Source organism: Mesoplodon mirus (assembly GCF_964341445.2).
Source record: "Mesoplodon mirus genome assembly, chromosome: 14".
Classification (NCBI taxonomy): domain Eukaryota; kingdom Metazoa; phylum Chordata; class Mammalia; order Artiodactyla; family Ziphiidae; genus Mesoplodon; species Mesoplodon mirus.
Window position 1 is genome coordinate 44,578,779 of NC_138990.1, and position 26,796 is coordinate 44,605,574.

Genomic DNA, 26,796 nt, shown 5'->3' on the forward strand with positions numbered 1-26,796 from the left:
AGAATCCGCCTGCCAATGGAGGGGACATGAGTTCGATCCCTGGTCCGGGAAGATCCCACATGCCGCGGAGCAACTAAGCCCATGTGTCACAACTAATGACCCCACGTGCCGCAACTACTGAAGCCCACACATTCTAGGGCCCGCGTGCTGCAACTATTGAGCCTGTGTGCTGCAACTACTGAAGCCTGGGTGCCTAGAGCCTGTGCTCTGCAACAAGAGAAGCCACCGCAATGAGAAGCCCGCACACTGCAACAAAGAGTAGCCCCCACTCGCCACAACTAGAGAAAACCTGTGCACAGCAACGAAGACCCAATGCAGCCCAGAACAACAAAAACAACAAAACTCCTATTTTCTTATGGGCAACAGGGAAGTATTTCTTATCCATTGCCCTATCACTTACTTGGTAATCAATTAAACAATGTATGACATTTAGCTAAAAGACTTAAAAACAGCATTTTCTAAATCTTTCAGATTAAAATGTTTTTATACAAACTTTTTGTGTAAAGTTACAGAAATACTTTGTCTGACAAGAGCAAACACACATTAACTGGTTACAGGACCAGTGCTATGGGTCAGTCTTTCAGTTATTATAAGATACTGAATCATATCACAGATTTATTCTGGACTTTGAAAATTAGAGTACTTTGTAATGACACAACAATATAGTGTTGCTGTGCTTTTTATCGGGATACTTTTATTTATTATAGCTTTTTTTAAAAAAATGGGAAAAGTCTTCAAAAATTCTGAAATTTGGTATTTTCCTACAGAACACCTACTGAACGCTGGCAGAAGACCTCAGACTTCCCAAAAGGCAAGAAACTCCCACGTACCTGGCCGTGTGGCTGATAGGGTCTTGGTGCTCTGGCTGGCTTTCAGGCCTGAGCCTCTGAGGTGAGAAGGCCGAGTTCAGGACATTGGACCACCAGAGACCTCCTGGCCGCATGTAATATCTATCAGCGAGAGCTCTCCCACATATCTCCGTCTCAACACTAAGACCCAGCTCCACACAATGACCAGCAAGCTACCGTGCTGGATACCCTATGCCAAACAACTAGCAAGACAGGAACACAGTCACACCCATTAGCAGACAGGCTGCCTAAAATCATAATAGGCGCACAGACACCCCAAAACACACCACTGGACGCAGTCCTGCCCACCAGAAAGACAAGATCCAGGTTCATCCACCAGAACACAGGCACTAGGTCCCCTCCGCCAGGAAGGCTATACAACCCACTGCACCAACCTTACCCACTGGGGGCAGACACCAAAAATAACAGGAACTATGAACCTGCAGCCTTCAAAAAGGAGACCCCAAACACAGTAAACTAAGCAAAATGAGAAGGCAGAGAAATACGCAGCAGATGAAGGAGAAAGGTAAAAACCCACCAGACAAAACAAATGAAGAGGAAATAGGCAGTCTACCTGAAAAAGAATTCAGAGTAATGATAGTAAAGATAATCCAAAATCTTGGAAATAGAATAGAGAAAATACAAGAAAAGTTTAACAAGGACCTAGAAGAACTAAAGAGCGAGCAAACAAACAATGATGAACAACACAATAAATGAAACTAAAAATTCTCTAGAAGCAATCAATAGCAGAATAACCAAGGCAGAAGGACGGACAAGTGACCTGGAAGATAAAATAGTGGAAATAACTACCACAGAGCAGGATAAAGAAAAAAGAATGGAAAGAATTGAGGACAGTCTCAGAGACCTCTGGGACAACATTAAATGCACCAACATTCGAATTACATGGGTCCCAGAAGAAGAAGAGAAAAAGAAAGGGACTGAGAAAATATTTGAAGAGATTATAGTTGAAAACTTCCCTAATATGGGAAAGGAAATAGTCAATCAAGTCCAGGAAGCACAGAGTCCCATACAGGATAAATCCAAGGAGAAACATGCCAAGACACATATTAATCAAACTATCAAAAATTAAATACACAGAAAAAATATTAAAAGCAGCAAGTGAAAAGCAACAAATAACACACAAGGGAATCCCCATGAGGTTAACAGTTGACCTTTCAGCAGAAACTCTCCAAGCCAGAAGGCAGCGGCAGGATATATTTAAAGTGATGAAAAGGAAAAACCTATAACCAAGATTACTCTACCCAGCAAGGATCTCATTCAGATTCGATGGAGAAATTAAAACCTTTACAGACAAGCAAAAGCTAAGAGAATTCAGCACCACCAGACAAGCTTTACAACAAATGCTAAAGGAACTTCTCTAGGCAGGAAACCAAGAGAAGGAAAAGACCTACAAAAACAAACCTAAAACAATTAAGAAAATGGTAACAGGAACATACATATCGATAATTACCTTAAATGTAAGTGGATTAAATGCTTCAACCGAAAGACACAGACTGGCTGAATGGATACAAAAACAAGACCCATACATATGCTGCCTACAAGAGACCCACTTCAGACCTAGGGACACATACAGACTGAAAGTGAGGGATGGAAAAAGATATTCCACGCAAGTGGAAATCAAAAGTAAGCTGGAGTAGCAATTCTCATATCAGACAAAATACACTTTAAAATAAAGACTATTACAAGAGACAAAGCAGGACACTACATAACGATCAAAGGATCAATCCAAGAAGAAAACATAAGTATTGTAAATATTTATGCACCCAATATAGGAGCACCTCAATAAATAAGGCAAATGGAAACAGCCATAAAAGGGGAAATCGACAGTAACAGAATCATAGTAGGGGACTTTAACACCCCACTTTCACCAATGGACAGATCATCCAAAATGAAAATAAATAAGGAAACACAAGCTTCAGATGATACATTAAACAAGATGGACTTAATTGATATTTATAGGACATTCCATCCAAAAACAACAGAATACACTTTCTCCTCAATTGCTCATAGAAAATTCTCCAGGATAGATCATATCTTGGGTCACAAATCAAGCCTTGGTAAATTTAAGAAAACTGAAATCATATCAAGTATCTTTTCCGACCACAACGCTATGAGACTAGATATCAATTACAGGAAAAAATCTGTAAAAAAATACAAATACATGGAGTCTAAACAATACACTACTTAATAACCAAGAGATCACTGAAGAAATCAAAGAGGAAATCAAAAAATACCTAGAGACAAATGACAATGAAAACACGACAACCCAAAACCTATGGGATGCAGTAAAGCAGTTCTAAGAGGGAAGTATATAGCAATACAATCCTACCTCAAGAAACGAGAAACATCTCAAATAAACAACCTAACCTTACACCTAAAGCAATTAGAGAAAGAAGAACAAAAAACCCCTAAAGTTAGCAGAAGGAAAGAAATCATAAAGATCAGATCAGAAATAAATGAAAAAGAAATGAAAGAAACGACAGCAAAGAAAATAAAGCTAAAAGATGGTTCTTTGAGAAGAAAAACAAAATTGATAACCTATTAGCCATTGGTCAAATGTTCTTCACTGATACTTCTTTGTATAAATTCCTTTGCCTGTCCTGACACTACTTAACAGCAGCATTCCAGAACTTGATCAATTTTTAGCCTGATCTCCAGGAAGCATCTATGTGAAAAGCCACATAAGTATCATATGCACGATTACCCCCGAGGACTGTGGAGGCGACTGTTTGATGTGATGGTACTAGTAAAGCAGCAGCAGCAGTGAGATGAATTCTAAATGAAAACTGGTTGTGGTGTCTTCATCCTACTCATCCTCACTTATATCTATGTAGGGTATTTTAACACCTGCAGGGCACTTTTTTTTCTAACATCTTTAATGGAGTATGATTGCTTTACAATGGTGTGTTGGTTTCTGCTTTATAACAAACTGAATCAGCTATACATATACCTATATCCCCATGCAGGACACTCTTGTACCAGGATGTGTTTGGACAGCCTCATATCACTTGAAAAATGCATATTCAGGGGCAAAATGCAAACTATGCTCTATTAGAATAACTGAAGCAGAGAGATATTTTTAATATACTAAAAGCTGATATTGTCACTTATGCTTAGAGAAAAAAATAATGTATAGAGACTAATTTCCACTAAAGCAATCAGCCAAAGTGTGTAGAAATTTGGGAAGAACATCTCCTCAGAAGTTAATAAAAGGAACTCTCCTGAATTATGGGTGGTACCTTCAGTGCTAAAGCCGAGTAATCCCTAGACAAGCTGTAAAATACTGTTTGGAAGTCTGAATTCAGACTAACATGAGTTCTTAACTTTAAATGTAAAAGCGGACGTATGTGTGTTTGTTTCTTGGTTCCTCTGTGAATCAAAGTATCACAGGGCAGGAGGATCTGGTTTACAATGTCCTTTCAGTTCTCAAACCTTTAGATTTGTCCCTTTTATATTTTAACCTTTTACTTTTAAATAATTTCAGGCTTATGGAAAGGCTGTAAGAAGATTATTTTAAAATTCCCATAAGGGGCTTCCCTGGTGGCGCAGTGGTTGAGAGTCCGCCTGCCAATGCAGGGGACACAGGTTCATGCCCCAGTCCAGGAAGATCCCACATGCTGCGGAGTGGCTGGGCCTGTGAGCCATGACCGCTGAGTCTGCGCGTCCGGAGCCTGTGCTCCGCAATGGGAGAGGCCACAACAGTGAGAGGCCCGCGTACCACACACACACAAAAAAATTCCCATTTACCATTAACCCAGACTCCTCAAATGTTAACAGTGCATAAGAGATGTCCCTTTACCTTTAAATATGTCAGATTGTACTTCTGCAAAACCAGGACATTCTCTTAATTAAATACAAGTATCAAAATCAGGAAATTACCATTACTGACAGAATACTATTATCTAGTCTACAAAAACTTTTTTAGAAGAAATGCAAATGTTATTTATTTTTAAATTTTTTTTTATTTTTTGGCTACATTGGGTCTTTGTTGCTGCCCGCAGGCTTTCTCTAGTTGTGGTGAGCAGGGGCTACCCTTCGTTGCGGGGCATGGGCTTCTCACTGCTGTGGCTTCTCTTGTTGCGCCACACAGGCTCTAGGCCCACAGGCTTCAGTAGTTGTGGCATGTGGGCTCAGTAGTTATGGCTCGTAGGCTCTAGAGCGCAGGCTCAGTAGTTGTGGCGCACGGGCTTAGTTGCTCTGCGGCATGTGGGATCTTCCCGGACCAGGGATTGAACCCATGCCCCCTGCATTGGCAGGCGGATTCTTAACCACTGCGCCACCAGGGAATTCTCTGAGTCTATAAAATTTATTCAGATTTTCTCTACTGTCCCAATAATGTCCTTTTTAACAACAACAACAAAATTCTGGATCATTTCAGTGTTCATGTTTCTAGATACCTGTAATCTGGAACAGTTCCTCAGTCTTTTTTTTGTCTTTCATGACATTGACCCTTTTAAAGTGTACAAGCCAGTTATGTTGTAGAAATCCTGCATTTGGCTTTGTCAGATGTTTCCTCAATAAGACTCAGGTTGTGCTTTTCTGGCAGGAGAACCACAGCAGTGATACTGGGTGCTTCTAAGAGCATCCTGTCAATAGGCAGGGTTATCAGCCTCTCCCTTTACTGGTGATATGGATTTGATCACTTGGTTAAAGTGGTATCTGAAAGGTTTCTCCACTGTAAAGTTACTATGTTTCCTTTGTAATTAATATCTTATGGGGAGATACTTTCAGACTATGTCAGTATCCTATTTCCAATAATCTTTTACCCACTAGTTTTAACATAGATTTTTTTTTCTTAATTCTCTGCTTTACAGAACTTTCTTAGTTTAGCATGAAGCTCCTTTATCTCATCTCTACCTGAAAAAAAAAAAAAAAAAAAGAATGCTACAGCCAGCATCCACTCTGCTCTCAGCTGAGGCATAGTTAAGATCTCAGGAATACACTCAACCTCTAGAGCAGGACCACAAAAGGACACTCACAAATAAAGAAGAAACCAAATCTCTCTTTCATATGAAAATGGCAGTATATACCCTTGAGGGATTTTGAGCTGGCAGTTGAGAGCTGTATAGCATTCCTTGTCTTCAGTGCTCAGGAAACAAAAATCCAGTATTATATTGAGTTTTATATCAAAATTCCTATACTTCACAGTTTAAAAACTCATTAGGGAGAGTAATATATGTCTAGCAGCAATAAGATAAATACTTTACCTTAAACATTTTTCTTGAAATTTTTAGTAATTTAAAATATTTCAACTGTGATCATTTTTTCAGAAAAGACTTCCCTCCCCTCTTCCAAGAAAAGAGTTCTCAGGTGACTTTTTAATCCCCCCTCTTTTCTACATGCCCTCCTTTGACTTAAAAGTTCTTTTTCCTCCCCTACTCAAGACCTATATTCCTAGAGTGAAGCAATCTGGCGGAATCTGACAACAGGTGGAGAGGTGGGTGAGAGCTCTTCTAATCCTAGATTCTGTAAACCTATCCTTACCTGCTGTGGGAAACAGGTGCGGACTGAGTGCTCTGTGTAACCAAAAGATGGCCCTTCAAAGACAGCTGTTGGGAGCTTCAGAACTTCCTTCAGAAACTGGTCAAACTTGCTAAATATCATTAAGCCATTGGAATCTGACATCTGGGAGAAAACATCTATGAGAACAAAACCAAATAAAGTCAAACTATAAGGAAACATCAACTCTTTATAAACAGCTCTATGTCATTTGTATACCAGTCCAAAAGCATCATTAAAAAGTATCATAAGGTTATTATGATTTTTAGTTAACATGAATTCTCATTAACACTGTGTGGTTACTTTGCTGATGAGGCCCCTCTTTCCCACCCACTTAATATTCTACCTAAACATCACATAACCACTCATGTACGTCTACCTACCTACTCTTTTTGAGCATACGTAACTGGATAATATATAACTTTTTATTTTATCTATTTACACCTCACTTTATTCCAAGAAGAATTTGTAGCAACATATCTTTATCTCTTACATTTATGTACATATTTATATGACATACACATCTTTGAGTGTATGAATATATTTGCATATTGGTGATAGGGTATGAAAGAAATTGTATTTGCATATTCATATACTAATGATGTAATATATTCCTGTGTAGTATGTTTATTTAAAATATTCCATTTAGTAAGTTCCAGAGTAGAATAAAAAGAACTCATATAATCTCTTCTATCACAAGATACTCTGATACTGTAAGATCCTATTTTTACATAAAGTCTGACCCAAGCAGCTAGAAAGACAGTTCCAGTAATACTACTATTTCTTTTTCGTTTTTTGGTTTTTTTTGTTGTACGCAGGCCTCTCACTGTTGGGGCCTCTCCCGTTGCGGAGCACAGGCTCAGCGGCCATGGCTCACGGGCCCAGCCGCTCCGTGGCATGTGGGATCTTCCCGGACCGGGTCACGAACCCGTGTCCCCTGCATCGGCAGGCGGACTCTCAACCACTGCGCCACCAGGGAAGCCCAATACTACTATTTCTTTATCTCCTTGTAGAGAGTTTCCTATCTCCAGTTAGTTATTTCTCTCTTCTCACCCACAATTGGGGAGAAAAAGAAAAATAACCAGGAGCTCAAAACAACTTGACAACTTTAACCTAAGCTTTCTTTTCAAACTATTCACCTTTCTTACAAACAAATCAGTGAGTTAAATATGCAGAGAAAAATAATTTCCTGAGGGCTTTCCAAACATGGCACTTTAAAAAATCATATTCTGGGCTTCTAAGTGACTGGGTTACTAAGTGGCTAAATCAAGATTTAAACCCACACTTATCCGACTGCAAAGACATTCCATTACATCACACTTCTTCAAAATATAGTGTAGAATAGATACAAAAACACATAGGGGTCTTCCCTGGTAGCGCAGTGGTTGAGAGTCCGCCTGCCGATGCAGGGGACCGGGGTTCATGCCCAGGTCTGGGAAGATCCCACATGCTGCGGAGCGGCTGGGCCCCTGAGCCATGGCCGCTGGGCCTGCATGTCCGGAGCCTGTGCTCCGCAACGGGAGAGGCCACACAGTGAGAGGCCCGCGTACTGCAAAACAAAAAACAAACAAACAAACAAAAAACACATAGGGAGGAACTGTCAAGAAAGAAATTTAGAAGCTTGGCCTTGAAAAATAGAATTTGGAATGATGAGGTTAAAACAGCTGGGGGGTGGGGGTCTGGGGACACAACTAAAGAAGAACAGGATAAATAAAACAAATGAACAGATATAACAAAACAGAAACAGACTCACAGATACAGAGAACAAAGTGGTGATTACCAGTGGGGAGGGGCAAGATGGGGGTAGGGAATGAAGAGGTACAAACTACTATGCATAAAATAAATAAGCTGCAAGGATATATTGTACAACACAGGGAATATAGCCAATATTTTACAGTAACTTTAAATAGAGTATAATCTCTAAAAATATTGAATCACTACATTGCACACTTGAAACTAATATAATATTGTAAATCAACCATACTTCAATTTAGAAAAAAAAAGGAGAGTAGGATAAAAGTCTCTGTGGCAGGAATTTATAGTGTGTCTATTAGTGGTGGTAGGCAAGAAACAGTGCATCCAAGAGAACATTCTGACTATGATCATTTATATTGTGAAGTAAAGGTAAATAGAGATTGAATAAGAAAAGTATGTTATGAATGAAAACTTTGAAAGAGGAAACAATTTGGATTTGGTTTAAAAATGCTGAAGTAGGGAAGAAATATTTAGAAAGTTAGGTTTCAAGAAAATTAGACTGTTAATGACTGGCAGAATGAATAAAAGAGGAAGAATAAGATTGGCGACATCAGCTAGAAAACCCTGTAAATAATGCACAAGTAAGGAAGTGTGAGTCAGAATTACAAGAGTGACAGTATTGAGGGGAGGGCTTGGTCAACTCCAAGACATTTCAATGCAGGAAACTGAAGTTGATGGCAAAGTGGATTAGAGAATAAAGGAATTTCTAAAATTAGGATTATTTTAAGCTTCTAGCTCAGGAAAAGGCTGACAACCCTGACTGAAATAACCAAATTGAAGATAAAGATACTTAGCTTTGAACATAACTGTATTTGAACTAATCAGCAAATTTCCAAGTAGAACCATCCTGTAGGCAGTTAGAAGCAGAGTACTGGGCCACAGTCCGAGACAGCAGATACAGAGTTTTGAAGACATTACCAAGTATGTGGATAACTGATGCCCTCTGAAGGAGGGAAGAGCATCATGACTTAATTTTCAAATAGCTAGCTGCTGTTCTCATAATGAAGAAAATAATCATCCATTAAATCTGAATGAAAACTAAGGGGAAATACGGGATGTGGCAGACACTGCAAGGTGCCTACGACTCAGTATCTATTTTCCCATTTTCACTCCCGAACTGAACTCTGATTAGAATGGCAATGTGTTCCCCTTAAAAATTACTTCCCAGACTCTTGTGCACGTCGTAATTCTGAAGTGAATTTGTAGAAAAGCTTTTGCTTCCCTGATAGAGGCATCTCTTTCTTCTGTCTACTTAAAATGAGAATAAGGTGCAGTAAAGAGCAGTCACTTATAATCCTAGGAGGAAGGCCATATGGCAGAGCAGGAAGACAGGAGGAAGCCAAGTCTCTGATGACATCCCTGAGTCATGGTACCAACCTTGAACTTGCCAGCCTCTGAACTTATTGTTGCGTGAGAAAAATAAATCCCAATGGTTTTATGCCGCTGTTAGGCAAGTTTTCTGTTGCCACTCGATGCATTCATAACGGAGAAACTAGCAAGTTAATGGTAGAAATATTCAAGACCAGAGACTTCAGCTGCCAAGTGTATACTGATAAATACACATAGGTATAGCTTCCAATCACAAAAACATACGTGTATACATCCACACCACCAAATCTATACCTAACTCATTCAGAGCAATAAAGGAGTGATTAGATAGTGAAATGACTAATTTCCCCCTCAAAAAAAGTATTACTTTCAGTTATACTTAGTTACTAGGTCATAAGATAGATTCAAAGTAGTAAAAAAAATTTTAATCAATGAAAAAAGAAACTATAACTTAATAGGCCCACATTACACTAGTAAGAGAACAAGCAGAAACATGTTTGTTGGTTGGTTGGTTTCAAAAGAAAAACTGGTAGATCTCAAAACAGTTAAGTAATTACTTAGAAGTCATGACTTCTAGAGTTACTTGTTTAAAATAGTTTTTCTGTTTTTTGTTTTTTAGATTAGGCTTCTCATATCTGTAACAAAAACACTGAAAATAATTGCTTATTTTTTATTGTAAATGAAATATAACAATGAATCTAAGTGTGATTTACTATATACATATAAAAATACCTTACCAAAGAAAGAAATAAGAGACAATTTAATAAAAACATCCCCCAAATTAAAGCCCTAAACCCTTCTGGCATTAAGGGAATAAACTGCTTCCCAGATCACTGGTTAATTTCCCCAATAATTCTCTTTCTATTTATACATCTCTGAAAGAAGGTATGCTAATTTCCCATTAGTTGTTTCCAGATAAAAATACAGGCTTTCTCCCTTGTGAAAAACCCACAATCAAGCCCTTACACGCACACGTGTACAAAGTTTTTAAAATATTCTGTCCTTTGTGTAGTGGCAAAATAATGTTACTATTCCACCATCTTCACATATGTTTCAAATTTTTTTCTGGTGATAATGACCCTGGCTTTACTCATTGCATCTATCCATCTATCCACTCCCCTCTCATCCCCACATGACCAACCATATACTTTTGCAAGATGATAGGGCTGTTTACAATAAAGACTCAAGTCTATAGAAAAGAAAGCCATTTTTCTTCTGTATGTTAGTTTTCCTGGCAAACGTCTCTCATCTTCTCCTGTCATCTTTCTACCAACTGAGCAACCTAACCCACAAAAAATGTATACACATCTGCATGTTTATAAATATCTGTATGTAACTAAATCCAAGTGCATATTTTATTCCCAAACTCATGAATATTCCTACATCATTCATTAAGTCAGAGTGAGGCTGGAGGATGGGATTCAGCCATGCCTTGGGCTTCTAGTGTTGACTGAGTCAGGAACTACCTTAGACAAGTCTCCAGGCCTTCCTTGGTTTTTGTTTATCTTTTTCTTTTTCATAAAATGCAGATGTACGACTCATTTCTTACTTGCTTCTAGCTCTAAAACATTTGGGTTATATGAGAAATGTGAATATGGGCAAGTATGCAGATTAAAGAGTCACTTCAGGCTAATGAAGTGAACAGATGATTAACAGAAACCAGTCAGGACAAATATGCAGTGACAGGTGGCTAGAAGACTGTAAGAGAGGGTGCTAAATTTTGAACAGGTGAAACTGCTTAATTATAACTTCAAAGGTTGGCTCCCTACAGTTTGTTAATGAAACATCAAGGAAGCAAACAATTGAAATGTTAGAACTGCCAGTTCTGAAAAAAAAACACCTCAGGTCATCTTTCCTCTGGCTGTTCAAAGTGTGGTCTATCAAAAACACGCAAAAACAATAAGTAATATAAATTATTATTATAAAACCATTTTTATGCTATAACCCAGAGAAAATACCTAACAGTATTATCATTTTGGTATATTTCTTTCTTTTCCTATGTGCATAATAAATTTTTATTTAAAACTATATTACCTTTATGCATTTTGATCTGAAGCATACTTTTAAAGGCAGTCTATTCAATCATGTCGGTATCCCAAAGTGTAACTGAGCTCTCACTTTTGGACACTAAAGCTGTTTTAAGTCTTCATATATTATAAAAAGTGTTGCAACAAATATATGTAAAACCTGGGGTACACCTCTGATTAATTCCTCACGATAAACTCAAGAAGCAGGCTGAGTCACTGGATACAAATATTCTTACAGCCTTTCTGACACACTGTTAGAATGCCCTTCAAAATGGTGGCACCAGTTTTCTAAAGGATTTAAAAATAAATTGCATGCATCATCTGCTCCTATCTTTCAGTGCAAGACAGACGGGGTTTGCATAAGAGATAAGTTTCTTAGAAAACAGCAGAATTAGACAAAGTAAATAAACCACATAGTTAAATTAGTTGATAATTAGTATGGTTTAATAAATAATGGGTTTTAACAGTCTGTAAATTTTGTTTCTCAGAGTTATTTTTTGGGTTTCTGACATTATTGAGTTTTCATCAGGCTGATGATCAAAGTCTGTACTCTGATTATAAATCATTGGTATTTAGAATCCTGACTTAAGTTGCCTCTGAATCTAGGATACAGTCCCTAATGGCCACAACAGCTAACCATTTATCTATAAATGAATGATACCTGGGGACAGAAACTCTCTTAAGAGAGACCTGAAAAGTCTAATTAAGAAATGTTTCTGGACTTCCTTGGCAGTCCAGTGGTTGGGACTTTGCCTTCCAATGCAGGGGGTGCAGGTTCGATCCCTGGTTGTGGAGCTAAGATTCCACACTGCCTCACGGCCAAAAAACCAAGACGTAAAACGGAGGCAATATTGTAGCAAAATCAATAAAGACTTTTTAAAAAATGGTCCACATTAAAAAAATCTTAAAAAAGGAAATGTTTCAAACTAAAAACACAAGTATTGGTTAAGTCATTTTAAATGCCATCTTGACACTAAAACAAGCAAACAAAGACAGATCAAGGAAAAAGGGGAAAAATTAAAGGAAAAAATTCTAAAATAAGAGGTAAAAAGCAAAAAGATAAAAATAAAAGTAGAAATGCTGAGGCATATTCCATAAATTAGAAAACTCTAACTTAATGGGAACATTAACAGAGGTAACAGAAGTAGAGTCAGTGGGAGGAGGCTGCAGAAACTAAGAGCAAAGACAAGGGAACAAGTAGGAAGAAAAAAGTGAATAAATGGTCAAATATCATTTTATGTTACAATACAGTGTTACAGCTACCTTCTTCTACACTATTATTCAGCCACCTCCACTAAGTAGGACATAGCTGTGACTAGAAAGCAAGGGAAAAAGGATTCTCACAATAGCCAAAACTACGAAAGTGAGTGCTTCTCTCAATATGAGTAATCACTTCGTCCATACTCTAACAGAATAGAATGTTAAGAAGGCTGGTTGTGTTTTCTCTGTCAGTAGCATATGAAAAGTAAATCAGAAGCAAAAGGAGACTGCTTGAGACTGGTACACTGATAATACCATCACATTTACTAGCAATAAAGGACACATACACACACGTACACATGCATACACCATCACCACCACCACCAATGACAAAAAGTTCAAAAGCTGAAAAAACACAGCAGTCTGAAAACATGAGAAGGGATAAACAACCCAGAGCCTCACAATTAGCCCTAAATGCATCAGAGAATGACAACCCTAAGAGAAGAAAAATATTTAAGTTATGATCAGTGAGCTCTGTTTAAAACAGAAGGCACAGACCACACTTAAAGCGGTTTCCACCCTAGATGATTAAAACAAAAAAGTGGAGATAGGCTTCAATACCTGAAAGTGTTACTTCAGTTAAACATCTCACTCTCTAGTCAAGATAATTACAGTACAATAAAAATAATGAAACAGGGGGACTTCCCTGGTAGTGCAGTGGTTAAGAATCCACCTGCCAATGCAGGGGACACTGGTTTGATCCCTGGTCTGGGAAGATCCCACATGTCACAGAACAGCTAAGCCCATGAGCCACAACTACTGAGCCTGCGCTCTAGAGCCCGAGAGTCACAACTACTGAGCCCACGTAACACAACTACTGAAGCCCGTGTGCCTAGAGACCATGCTCTGCAACAAGAGAACCCACCGCAATGAGAAAACCGCGAACCGCAACAAAGAGTAGCCCTCACTCACTGCAACTAGAGAAAGCCCACGCGCAGCAACGAAGACCTGATGCAGCCAAAAAAAAAATTAATTAATTTTAAAAAATAATAATAATGAAACAGAGCAACAGATGGTAAAGAAACCTTAATTTTGAACGTGAAGAAGATAAAGAAACCAGATTTTAAATCTATCTGAATCACGTAAACATGCTATTAAGTGACCTAGTGTGGCTTGTAGTTCCGTACACAGTGTGTAACGATATGGTGTTGAGCGCACACTGACGTGTCACATTTGCCTCGGTATGTGTACTTTTGTGCCACTTGAATATTGGTCACTTGTGCTCCTCTAAGAAATTCAAAAGCCACATAAATAAACAAACAAACAAAAAACCCACCTGCTATCACCTGGATCCCTTCAATACTTCACACAGAACTAGGATTTGCACCTTTTCACTAATAGCTACAACAGAGAGCTGCAGTAATTTTAGTTCTCAATCAACAATTTATATTTGGTAAAATTTTAGCACTTACTATGGGCCAGGTACCAGCTCTATGTAAATGTAGCAAATTTAATCATAGAAACTTAAAGAGTCCAGAATCATCTAGAATGTGCAGTTATATAATCAATTTTCTATTTTCAACCAGTTTCTCCAGTCCTAATAAAAATGGCAATGTATATTTCTTTATCTGGTATCATCATCATTAAAAAACAGACAAAATCCCAACTTTCCTTTTCTCTGTGAATGAAATATAATTTTATCTGTATTATATTATCATCCTCAGAAAAACACCATGTTAGAATTAAGAAAATATTAAGAAATTTCAGCCCAAAAGAGTAATATTTTGAGATACCATGTGAAAAAAACTCAGAAGAGTATTTAAATAAAACTATACTTTTTTTTCTGCCAAAACTTTGTTTTACAATGCAGCTGATTTTGAAATGAGATAACCAGATAACATTGACCAAATATACTAAGACCTTTCTTTAGACATCTAAATCTCTATATCTAGTGAGCCTTTTAGCTTTCTAACTTTTAATGTCATGGTAACATGTAAGAAAAAGCACAGGGCCTCCCTGGTGGCGCAGTGGTTGAGAGTCCGCCTGCCGATGCAGGGGATACGGGTTCGTGCCCCGGTCTGGGAGGATCCCATATGCCGCGGAGCGGCTGAGCCCGTGAGCCATGGCCGCTGAGCCTGCGCATCCGGAGCCTGTGCTCCGCAACGGGAGAGGCCACAACAGTGAGAGGCCCGCGTACCGCAAAAAAAAAAAAAAGAAAAGAAAAAGAAAAAGAAAAAGCACAGAAAACAAACATGCACCCATGAAGTAATCTTGCCCAAAAGCTTGTACTTGAATCTGTTGAAGGCTCTGTATCTTTCAATTAAAACAAAAAATGTAGGGCACAGAGGAACATCACGGGGATGCAATCATCAAAATCTAGTCCATGAGAAATGCCACAAGACAGACGACCCAGTTTCTTCAACAAATCAATTCACAGGTTTTCGCAGCACTTCATGAAAACCCACAGCTTCAATCTCACCTCTGTGAAACCTGCTAGTTTCTTACTCCACGGATACTTGTATTAGGGCGCTTTGAATATGTGTCTCCTACTACAGGATGAGCATAGTGGAGTACAAAAGAGTAGCTTAGAAAGGGCTCTGAAGCTACAGCCTGAGTTGAAATCCCAGCTTCGCCCCCTCAGTTAACTCATCTATAAAACAGAGAAAATACCACCTGCTGCTCAAAGAAATTTTAAGGATTCAGTGAGAAAATATATGTACAGCACCTAGCACAATGCTTGGCATATCTTAGGCAGTGAAGGACTATCTAATGAGTGAATAAATGAAAATGATAAGCAGAAAAATTAAGTAATTGTGAATTTTATCTCCTTCAACTTCATCTAACCACCTTCTAATAGTATCTACTGAACAGTAAAATGCCAAAATGGTAAACAGTAAGAAAAAAATTAAGGAAAGATAAGTGAATAAATAGGTTATCAATTTCTAAATAACTACACTTGAATCTAAGGTACTAAAAAACAGTTTAATCATAAGAAAATACCACCTGATAAACCACTGAGTGATTAAGAAAAGGGCTAAACTTGACCAAACCCAGTAAAAGTGATGAAATTTATTTTCTAATTAAAAGTGATCAACAAATCACCTTCAAGCATAATTTTTTAATAATATGGAAAACATTTTTAAAGAATTTTTTAAATGTCCACATTACTATTCTGAATCTTTTCAGAGTTTTCTTGTTTTAAACTAAAAAAAAAAAAATTAAAAAATTAATTCAACCAACTTTTCCATCTGAACAGTAGGTGGCATAACTTACATACTCTGAGCCAGTTGCTGTAAAATGAGTGGTATGGTAGTTAAAAAAACCAAAAAGGTTCAATAGACCATCATCCAAAATTCTGAAAACATTCATTTAAAAGTGTTTAAAAGTCCTAATTTGAAAATAAAATCTTTCAAATAATATAAAAATACTTACATCTCAATTTGTCCAGCATTTTTCCACCACACATGGTTGCTAACATAGCTTTAACTGAAAATACCGTCAACTTGCCTCGGCCCTCACTGCAAAATAAATTATATTAGAAATAATTGCTATCTGGAACCACAAAAGCAATCAAATGTATCACCAGTAAATTGATTCCTGCCCTTCTGTTACAATATTACCACATTTAGAAACCTTGGATTCTTTTTTTCCTTTACAGAATTAAGGCTTCACATATGCTATGTGAACAGTGTTTGTTAAAACTAACCTGGTTTATTTGGCAATGAGCTTAGAAACACCCTATAAAGCAACTTCTGTTGGCTTTGTAGGCAAAGGCCAAATGAATGAACCTAAAGTAAACATCCTACCAACTTAGCCCATTAAATCCACAGCTGAGGTGTTTAAGTATTCAAATCTGAGGCAACACCTGGTTTGAATAATAATTCAGAAGTGTGTCCTTCCATCAGGATATTATAACAACAGTTTATTGTTACATACTAAGGCAACAGGATGCATGTTGCTATAAAGATTTTATACTACCTTCATCTTTGCTTGTTTTCACTGTAACAACCTTTATGTTACCATGTGTTTATTCTAAGAAGTTCATGTCTCATCTGAGACATCTGTGTCAGATCTCCTGCCACCACTGTGAGAAAAGTGAAGGGGAAGGGACAGTATTACGAATTCTTCTTCAGGAACTAGAAGGATGAAATGTAGACCATAAATGAACTACTCAAAGTAACGCTATACACCACCTGCAGAGCCAGGACAGTAACAGCAAGGCCCCAACCCCTGTGGCCACTGCTCCAACCATTCAACTATGTCTTGGTTTCAGAGAAGATGAAAACTTCACTAGCCAGTTTTTAAAGTCACATATGTAAATTAACAATGGGCTTTTGTGTTAATTTTATAAAGCTTGTGCTTACAAAGTTTCACAGTAACTTAGAGTAAAATACTTTTGCAATAATGAGAACTATATCATCTTGGTTTTGAAAAGAAAATGTCATCCTATTTATATTTACTAATGGTCCTAAGAGAGTGTCTCCTATTTTCCAAACCTTCTTTTTGTATACAGTAAGATCACATCTGAAAAAAGGCAAATGGTCAATAAGCCTGAAAATTCTCAGTGAAAATACTGCCAGGAGACACCAATGTTTGTTACAGTTGATTTTTAACTATTACATCTCATTAAGTTTACCCATAAGATAAAACAGGAATTCCCCAAAACTAGCTAAAATTAGAATGGGACTTTTAATATACATAGTTCATCAGAAATACAGATTCTGTTCCATGCCTTATATAGTACCTGGCAATATATCACCTGGAAATGATAAAAAATAGTCCTATGTCAAATATTCATTGCATTATATGAGCAACGTGAGTGTCTATAAAGAGCAACAACTGTGTTAAAAGTGATGGATTTCCAAGACTGATACAGACCTTTTACAATGGACATTTCTTTTTGGTTGCCAACCACCCAAATGCTGAGTCTACATTTAAGCGCACCCTACCTTATATGACAAGTACACTTCGCACTACCAAAGTATGAAAAAGGAAAAAAAAAAAACACTTTCCCATCTTTCTTTGAAACTAAGACAGGGGCACATAATACAAGCTCCACCAATAAGATGCACCGCTCTAGACTTCAAATAGAAAACAATTAACTTGTAGAAGTAAGAACTCCAAAGAATCCACCTGGCGAGGATGTCAGCAGTAGGAGCACTTACATCCAGTGTCCTGAGAGCTGGGACAGAGATTCTCATGGCAGCAACCACAACCCAGCATCAGTGGCTTTTGGAGCACAAGCAGCAATATCTACGCCCAGCTTGGTGGCAGAGGTACTTCCTGAGACCAGTTTTGTGGTATGGTTTTGAGCTTCGTTCTTGGCAGTGAGGTCATTAAGCCTACTTTCCCAACCTTCTTAGAAAGCCGATTGGTCACCCATATCCTCCTTTTAATGAATTAGCTAGAGATGGTTCCTACTGCTTGCAACTAAGAATTCTGATGGATGCAGCTTCTATCCTGAAGTAAAGTGGCCCAGAAAGATGAAGTGACAAAAGAAAGTATTCCTGAAGCTCAAAGCGAGAGTAAGCAAGCCTGATGACGGGCAGAGCAAGGATGAAGAGCCAGTGCTCACCAGCAGAAAAGTCAAGCCTTGCTGCACAGCTAACAACATTTTTTAAGGTAAACTTGCTCGAAACATTTTTTGCAGACATAGATTTCATGATTTAAGAATACCCAGGAAATTCCACAGGGGAAAGGAAAAACTAATCTTAAAAGAGATTTCCACAGAAATCAGGATACTGATTACCTCTGGGGGAAGAGAGAGGAGTTGTAACACAGAAAGGAGAACACAAGGGGCTTCTGGGGTGCTGACAACATTCTATTTCTTGGCCTCCGGAGTATTTATATGGATATTTGTTTTATAACAATTCATTAAACCGTACTTTGTTTTAGGTATTCTTCCGTAGGTGTTTTCTATTTCTGAATAAAAACTGTTTTAAAAAATGAATCCCAGGACTTCCCTGGTGGTCCAGTGGTAGAGAATCCACCTTCCAATGCAGGGGACGTGCGTTCGATCCCTGGTCAGGGAACTAAGATCCCACATGCCACGGGGCAACGGATCCCACGCATCACGACTACTGAGACTGCACACCTCAACTAGAGAGCCTGCGTGCCGCAAACTACAGAGCCCACGTGCTCTGGACCCTGCGCGCCACAACTAGAGAGAGAAAACCCCCATGCCACAACTAGAGAGAAGCTTGTGCACCACTACAAAGAGCCCGCGCCACAACAAAACATCCCACATGCCTCAATGAAGACCTCGCAACTAAGACCCAATGCAGCCACAAAAAGAAACTAAAAAAAAAAAAATTTTTTTAATGAATCCTGAGGGACTTCCCTAGTGGCGCAGTGGTTAAGAATCCGCCTACCAATGCAGGGGACAAGGGTTCGAGCCCTGGTCCGGGAAGATCCCACATGCCGCAGAGCAACTAAGCCCGTGCGCCACAACTACTGAGCCTGCGCTCTAGAGCCAGCGTGCCACAACTACTGAAGCCCCTGCGCCTAGAGCCCGTGCTCCGCAACAAGTGAAGCCACTGCAACGAGAAGCCCGCGCACCGCAACGAAGAGCAGCCCCCACTCACAGCAACTAGAGAAAGCCTGTGCACAGCAACAAAGACCCAACCCAGCCAAAAATAAATAAATAAATACTAAAATTTATTTTAAAAGAAAAAGAATCCTGGGAAAGTAAGGGTTACCATTACTAGACAAAGGTAATGGTTTAAAGGAGAGAATGATGAAAGGGAAAAATACAGGCTAAAAAACATTTAAGATATATAAACTGCAATGCATAAAATTTTCCATAATGAAAATTTCCATAATAAAATATATAAAAAGAATAAAAACATCAAAAACCCCAAGGCCCCAGCCCCAGCCTTAGATGTCTATTAATAGAAGACTGGCTATTAGGCTATCATAAAAAAGAATGAATAAAAACATATGAAAGATAGAGAATTATATCCAAGATAGATTACTTAAAAAAAAAAAAAAAGCAAGGCATGGAACAAAATAATTGCTAGAATGCAATCTAGCAATTATGTTAAAAAGGAGAGAGTAAAATAATATTTTCATATATTTGTATATGCATAAGCTGTCTGAAAGGATACTGAAAAAATAACATTAGTTGCATCCAGGGTCAAAAGCAGGCAGCCAAAGGAAAGCAATGAAAGAGTGGGCACTTTTCACTTTATAAATATTAAATGTTTATACTAGAAGAGAAGGTTCTTAAGCCAATAACCTAAGCTTCCATCTGAAGACTCAAGAAAAAGAAAAGCAAATTAAACCCAAAACAAGCAAAAGGGAAAATATAATGAGTAAGAACAGAAATCAATGAAATTGAAAACAGGAAATCAATACAGAAAATTAATGAAACCAAAAGTTGGTTCTTTGAATAAACCAATAACATCGATAAATCTCTAGCCAGACTGACTAAGAAAAGAAAAGACACAAATTACCAATATCAAAAATGAAAGAAAGGATATCACCACAGGTTTTCTAAACATTACAAAAATAATAAGGAAATATTATAAAAACTTTATGTCCATAAATTCAACAACTTAGATGAACTGGAGACACAAACTACTCCTTGAAAAATAGAAACTATTAAAGCTCACTCAATAAGAAATAGGTAGGGCTTCCCTGGTTGCGCAGTGGTTACGAATCTGCCTGCAGGGCTTCCCTGGTGGCGCAGTGGTTGAGAGTCCACCTGCTGATGCAGGGGACACGGGTCTGTGCCCCAGTCCGGGAAGATCCCACATGCTGCGGAGCAGCTGGGCCCGTGAGCCATGGCCGCTGAGCCTGCGCGTCCGGAGCCTGTGCTCCGCAACAGGAGAGGCCACAGCAGTGAAAGGCCCGCGTACCGAGAAAAAAAAAAAAAAAAAGAATCTGCCTGCCAATGCGGGGGACACAGGTTCAAGTCCTGGTCCGGGAAGATCCCACATGCCACAGAGCAGCTAAGCCCGTGTGCCACAACTACTAAGCCTGTGCTCTAGAGCCCACGAGCCACAACTACTGAGCCCATGTGCCACAACTACTGAAGCCCGCGTGCCTAGAGCCTGTGCTCCGCAACCAGAGAAGACACAACAATGAGAAGCCCGTGCACCGCAACGAAGAGTAGCCCCCGCACACTGCAACGAAGAGTAGCCCCTGCTCGCTGCACCTAGAGAAAAGCCCACGTGCAGCAACGAAGACCCAACGCAGCCAAAAATAAATGAATAAATAAAAAAAAAGAAATAGGTAATCTGAATAGGCCCATATCCATTATAGAAGTTGAATCTGTATTTTTAAGCCTTCCAAAAAAGAAAGCTCCTCATTCAAAGAGCTGTACTGGAAAATTCTAAACATTTAAAGAAGAAATAATTGCAGTTCTACTCTCTTCCAGGGAATAAAAAAGGAGGGAACACTTGCCAATTCTTTTATGAGGGCCAGAATTATTCTGATAACAAAAACGCATACATACAACAAAAGAAAATAAGAAGTCGGTATCCCTCATGAACCCATATACAAAACCTTCAACAAAATGTGAGCAAATCAAATATAGCAATATATAAAAACGATTTAAAAATCACAACCCAGGGGGCTTTATCCCAGTGATGTAACACTAGTTTGACATTTGAAAATCAATCAGTACAAAGAGAAAAGCTATACGATCATCCAAATAGATGCAGATGACAATACTCAACATCCATTCCTGATAAATCCTCTTGGAAAACCAGGAAAAGAAAAGAATTTCCTCAGTCTGATAATGGGAACCTTCAAAAAAAAAAATAACAGCTAATAACATCATACTTAATGATGAAAGACTAAGTACTTTTCCACTGAGATCGAGAACAAGTCAAGGATGACTGCTTTCACTACTAGAATGCAATACCACATTGGAGAACACAGCTGGGGCAACAAAGTAAGAAAAAAATATAAATGCATACAGATTGAAAGTTTAAAAATAAAACTGTATCTACTCCAGACAATATGACCTTCTGGGTAGAAAATCCCAAAGAACCTACCAAAAAAATATATAGAACCTACCAAAACACTATAATAAGGGACTTTAGCAAGGCTGCAGAATACAAGGTCAACATAAAAAATTCGAATTTCTATAAATTAGCAAAAGAAAATTGGAAATACAACACCACCAAAAATATGAAAAACAGATAAATTTTTTTTTAAATTTATGTTCAAGATGTGTATGCTGAAAACTACAAAATGCTGATGAAAGAAATCAAAGAAAATGTAAATAGATACACCATGTTCATGAAATGAAAGACAATATTGTTAAAATGTCAATTCTCCCTAAACTGATCAGAATCCTGTTATGATTCAATGCAATCCCAAATTCACAATAGGATATTTTTGTAAAAATCAACAAGATGATTCTTTGTATTCCCTTAGAGTTCTAAACCCAAATCTCAGTAAGGTATGAGAATAGAAGATACTATTCAGATGCCTAAACCCCACCCTGTTCTTGGTACTTTTAAAAAGTTCCTCATGTTATTTTAATATGCATCCAACGCTAAGAACTACCAGCACAGAGCTTCGAATGCAATTCTAAGACTTTGGCTTGTATTTCACAGGCAACAATACATCAAAGGACATGACCAAAGAAGAAAGAGAATTGATCATATTGTGTTTGTATAGCTCCTTCTGGCTCCAAATCTCGTGTTCTTCCTTCATAGAGACAAAATAATATCTATTCCTTGCTACAAAAAAAGAAACTAATGTCATCTATGCAGACAGGAGAGTGTGGCAGAGCCCAGCATACTGGCAAGAGACCCAGGTGAAAATCAACTCTGTAACTGAAGGAAGTGCTCAGCAATAAATGCCATAAAACAGGTCTTAAATGGGTCTATGACATTTTTACTTCTAAAAATTATTATAATAGCATTTAAACAGCACTTTTTCCTAATCTTCAAAATGCTTTAGAAACACTAATATTCTCAACATTTTGCATCCCTTATTCAAATATTCTTTAACTCAACTCTGTTGCAAATAATAGTCCTGGATTCAGAAAGTCTTACATTTAAATACAGAATAGCAGCTATATTTCTCAACTGACCTGGATCAGCACTAAACACCTGTGCCCTTTTCCACTCATTAGGATTATTACTGGTCTCAACAGCTGGTCTCAGGTCAAGCAGTCTGTAGATGCATTAACAGAATAGTGCATTAACTCAACTAATTATTATCAGTAACACGTGGCCCCTTAACTCGTCATCTCTCGTTATCTATTTTCCAACCACTTTCCTATTCACAGCAGCCACACAGCAATCTCCACTCAATCTCCCACCCAGCCAACGGTGGATCTTTTCTCCTCTCTGCCTGCATGCTCTTCTGAGTCTGCAAATGTATCTGCACTTAGCATTGCATGCTTCATTGAGGGTGAGGGGATATGCATCTGAGTGTCAATACGTAACCCAGTAGGATAGAGGGAATATATGTCAGGTTGCGGGTGCTTTAAGTATGGGGGAAAGGAGAGGTATCTGAGATTAAGGGTCATAGTAAATGTGAGGGGGATGAATCTGCAGGCAGGAGAGATTTGGAAATGATGCTTAGTGAACCTTTTTGTTTAAGAACCTGTTTATAAATATGTAACTGTGCATCCTGAGAATGGAGGAATGGGCCTGAGCCCACTCTTAATTAAGAACTAATCTTTCCCACTTATAATGCTTACCATCATTTACAACTTTAGGTTCACAGTTTCACCTACCAAAAGGTTTATTCACCCTTCGAAAGGAAATATTAATATAAACAAGTTAATAAATGATATATTTAAAGATACTTATATTTATTAAAGATATTTATATAAAAATCTAAGTATAACAGCATGAAGACACAATTATCCAATAAAATTAGTGAATGGGTAGCTTCACAATTCTTACTTCCTCAAATCATGTTATTTTTATTTTTCTTCAAAAAGAAAAAAAGTTAGCTCCCTCCTTGCAACTATTTGCTTTGTAGGCCAAACTTCAGCATTTACTCCTTTGCTCTGAATGCTTTTCTTGGCATTGAAATCCCTCAGTCTACTTTAAGTCTAACTACAACTTCCTATAACTGCCCCCAAACACAGCAAAGCGAAAGTGCCGCTTTTACTTCTGTAACTTTTGGTTGGAGCTCTGCATTCTTTCTCTGCAATTAGAGGCAGTAGGGAGAAGCTGCAGTCACTTAGCAGCCTAATCCCCTATGATTCTGTCCTTTATCTGACTGATTACTTCTTGGAAAAACTCATTCTTGATGCTTCCCACCATACATCTGAATTTAATCCACATACCCTGGTCAAGTTACATTTAAAACTGAATAGTCAGCTGCCCCTGGCCATCGCATATATAACCTCACCAACATCCATGTTTTCAGTACTTCCAAAGTAAAGTCCAAGTTCATACCAGAATCAGTTCTCTTCAAACAAGATCTGGAAAGATCTTTAACCTGGTTTCATCATAAAAAATGTGACTCACTTAAAATCTGGCCTAGCTGGAAAGTTGGGTATAACTATTTTTTAAAGGTATTTAAGGTATAACACAATTAACAATGAATATTAACCCCTACAGAAAGATACTAAAATGAAAGGATAAACAGGTAATATGTGTTGAAGATGACAGGAGAGAAGAAACTGTTTATTTTAACCCCACCCACACAGAATCCCTCTGGGGAGCACCCTCCCTCAATAAGGAACATGATGATTCTGTCTCAGACTTCTCTGCATGATTCACCTCCATAGATCCATCATTTTAGAGTCTGACAATAAACCATGCCCATGACTTCTAAAGAGAGTTCTTATCACCCAACACTGAGAAAACACCATGATTAGCTCTGCACCAAGCTAAGCAGTGAGTCACCCTGAATAAACACTGTTGAGTTTTGACATGCAGGTGCCTTCCCAAGTCTCTGCACTCCTCACTTGTGCCTTTTGGATGGGAATTTGCTCATTTCAGTTTAGTAAAGTCTCAAATTTTTTGACATTTAAACTAACCCAGGGACTTCCCTGGTCGTCCAGTGGTTAAGACCCCACGCTTCCAATGCAGGGGGCGGGGGTAGATCCCTGGTCGGGGAACTAAGATCCCACATGTCGCACAGTGTGGCCAAAAATATATATATATATTTAAACTACTGTATATAAAATAGATGACCAACAAGGACCTACTGTATAGCACAGGGAACTATACTCAATACCCTGTAATAACCTACCATGGAAAAGAATCTAAAAAAAGAATACATATATATGTATATATATGTATAACTGAATCACTTTGCTGTACACCTGAAACTGGCACAACATTGTAAATCAACTATATTTCAATAAGAAATTTAAAAAAATAAACTAACTCAAACTGGATGGTGTTTATAGCTTTGCACTATCTAATAAGAGCTTGCTACTCAAATGAATACTTTTGAAAACAGGACTATAGGGAGCACTATTTACTTAAGAAAACAAGCTGTTTCTACATTTTTGGCAAACAACTGTAAACGCTGTCAACCATAAATGAGTACTTCTCACATGAAAAATAGACTTCTACTTCAGAAACAGTATTACCAGTCCAATTATCACATGTAGCTAAAAGTAATGAGAGCATTTCTCCTTGGTTTTCGAAAACTCATATTTTTCCAATTAATCTTCATTTACAAAACTTCACAGTGAATGGATTATGCAATAATCAACAGCAAATCAAGAATCCATTTGGCAAATGTCAAATAGTTTAATCAAGTAAAATCAACACAGAATATTATTCAAATTTACCACAATCAGAATGCCTGCTAATTTTCATTTCAATCTTACAAATATTTATTAAGAATCCAGCATTATACACTTTGCTGTACAGCAGAAAATAACACAACATTGTAAAGCAACTATACTCCAATAAAAATTTTTTAAAAAGAATCCAGCATTACATTTATTGAGGAATCAAAGAAATATAAGGTAGAATCTCTGCTCTCAAAGACTTTCAATCTTATTTGTATAATTACGAAGCATTTGAGAGCATCATACATTTGAAAGTCAAAATAATGATATAGATAAGTACTACAGGTCATCATAGGGATGAAAATGGGATTGGTGATTATAAGGAAGGCTACAGGGTAGGTAAAAACCAGGGGGGTGGGGCAGAAGACCAACCAAAATACATGGAGAGAAGAAATGAGCATGTCATATTGGAAAACCTGAAAAGTGCCTCAAGTAGCTTAATTAGAGTTTGGTGTGAGCAGGGAATTAAGGACTGATAGAATCAGACCTAACTGAGGAGTACAAACTTCATTCAAAAACCACAGGGAATCTTTGAGGGTTTCCGAGGTGGGAAGTTGCATGATGAAAATAGTGTCTTAATCAGATTACTTTGGAGGTGAGTACTGAATGGACTGGAGAAGACTCTCTGTTACTTCCTCTCTCCTTTTCAGAGAAAAACAAAGACAAAGAAAAAGCAACACTCAGAAACAGCATTCCTCTTGCCCTTTCTTTAAAAAAAATTATACAAAGGAAACAATAAAATAATACCAAAATAGCAATCCAAAAAAATTTTTTTAATCTGAAATATTAGCTAATGGTCAAACCCTTTGCAGGTCTGCATATCCTGAAATCAGAGTCCTTTTTGAAAATTAGCACAAATGCATGAATTCTCTTGGGAGAGAAGAAAAGCTACAGAATTTAAAGAGTAAGTAAGTGATGGGAAAAGTAATAAGTGAACTTAGAAGTAATTCTGCCACCAAGCACTTAGACTGGGGCTCGGTAAACTGGTTTTGGTGATGTCACATCACACAATCCACACGACAGCAGCATCCTGAAGGGTAGGGGATGTCGTGAGGGCACATGGGCTCCACTCCTCCTCTTCCACCAAAGTGGCTGTTTGTCTCCATTTTGCAATAGGTTTCCCCTTAGGATTTCACATTTTTAAAACATTCAAGACCCCTAGCTCGTTCTCCACCATCCCCTGGAAATTTCCTTAAAAAGCTATGATCAGATCTTTCTAAGAGTTAAATGTGCTACTATCGAGGGCATCAAAACCTTCCCATTCAGCACTAGTTCTCTCCTATTTTTTTTTCTCTCCTATTTTTATTTGGCTTTTTCCTGTCATCTTGAATCCATCAAAGAACAAGCAGGGATATGAGTAAATACTGTACATAAATAAATGAAATGT

At 38.0% G+C, this 26,796-nt stretch overlaps 1 protein-coding gene across 11 annotated transcripts in view; it reads right to left on the reverse strand.

Annotated features, from left to right (window-relative positions):
- Window positions 1–26,796, reverse strand: part of DTNB (dystrobrevin beta) — a 280,538-nt gene that overhangs the window by 162,129 nt on the left and 91,613 nt on the right. For all 11 annotated transcript variants that reach the window (XM_082642340.1, XM_082642339.1, XM_082642333.1 and 8 more), the window contains 2 exons: window positions 16,112–16,197; window positions 6,354–6,508 (listed from right to left, as the gene is read on the reverse strand). In XM_082642340.1, coding sequence (XP_082498466.1) covers window positions 6,354–6,508; window positions 16,112–16,197 — 241 coding nt within the window. The remainder of the gene's footprint in view (window positions 1–6,353; window positions 6,509–16,111; window positions 16,198–26,796) is intronic.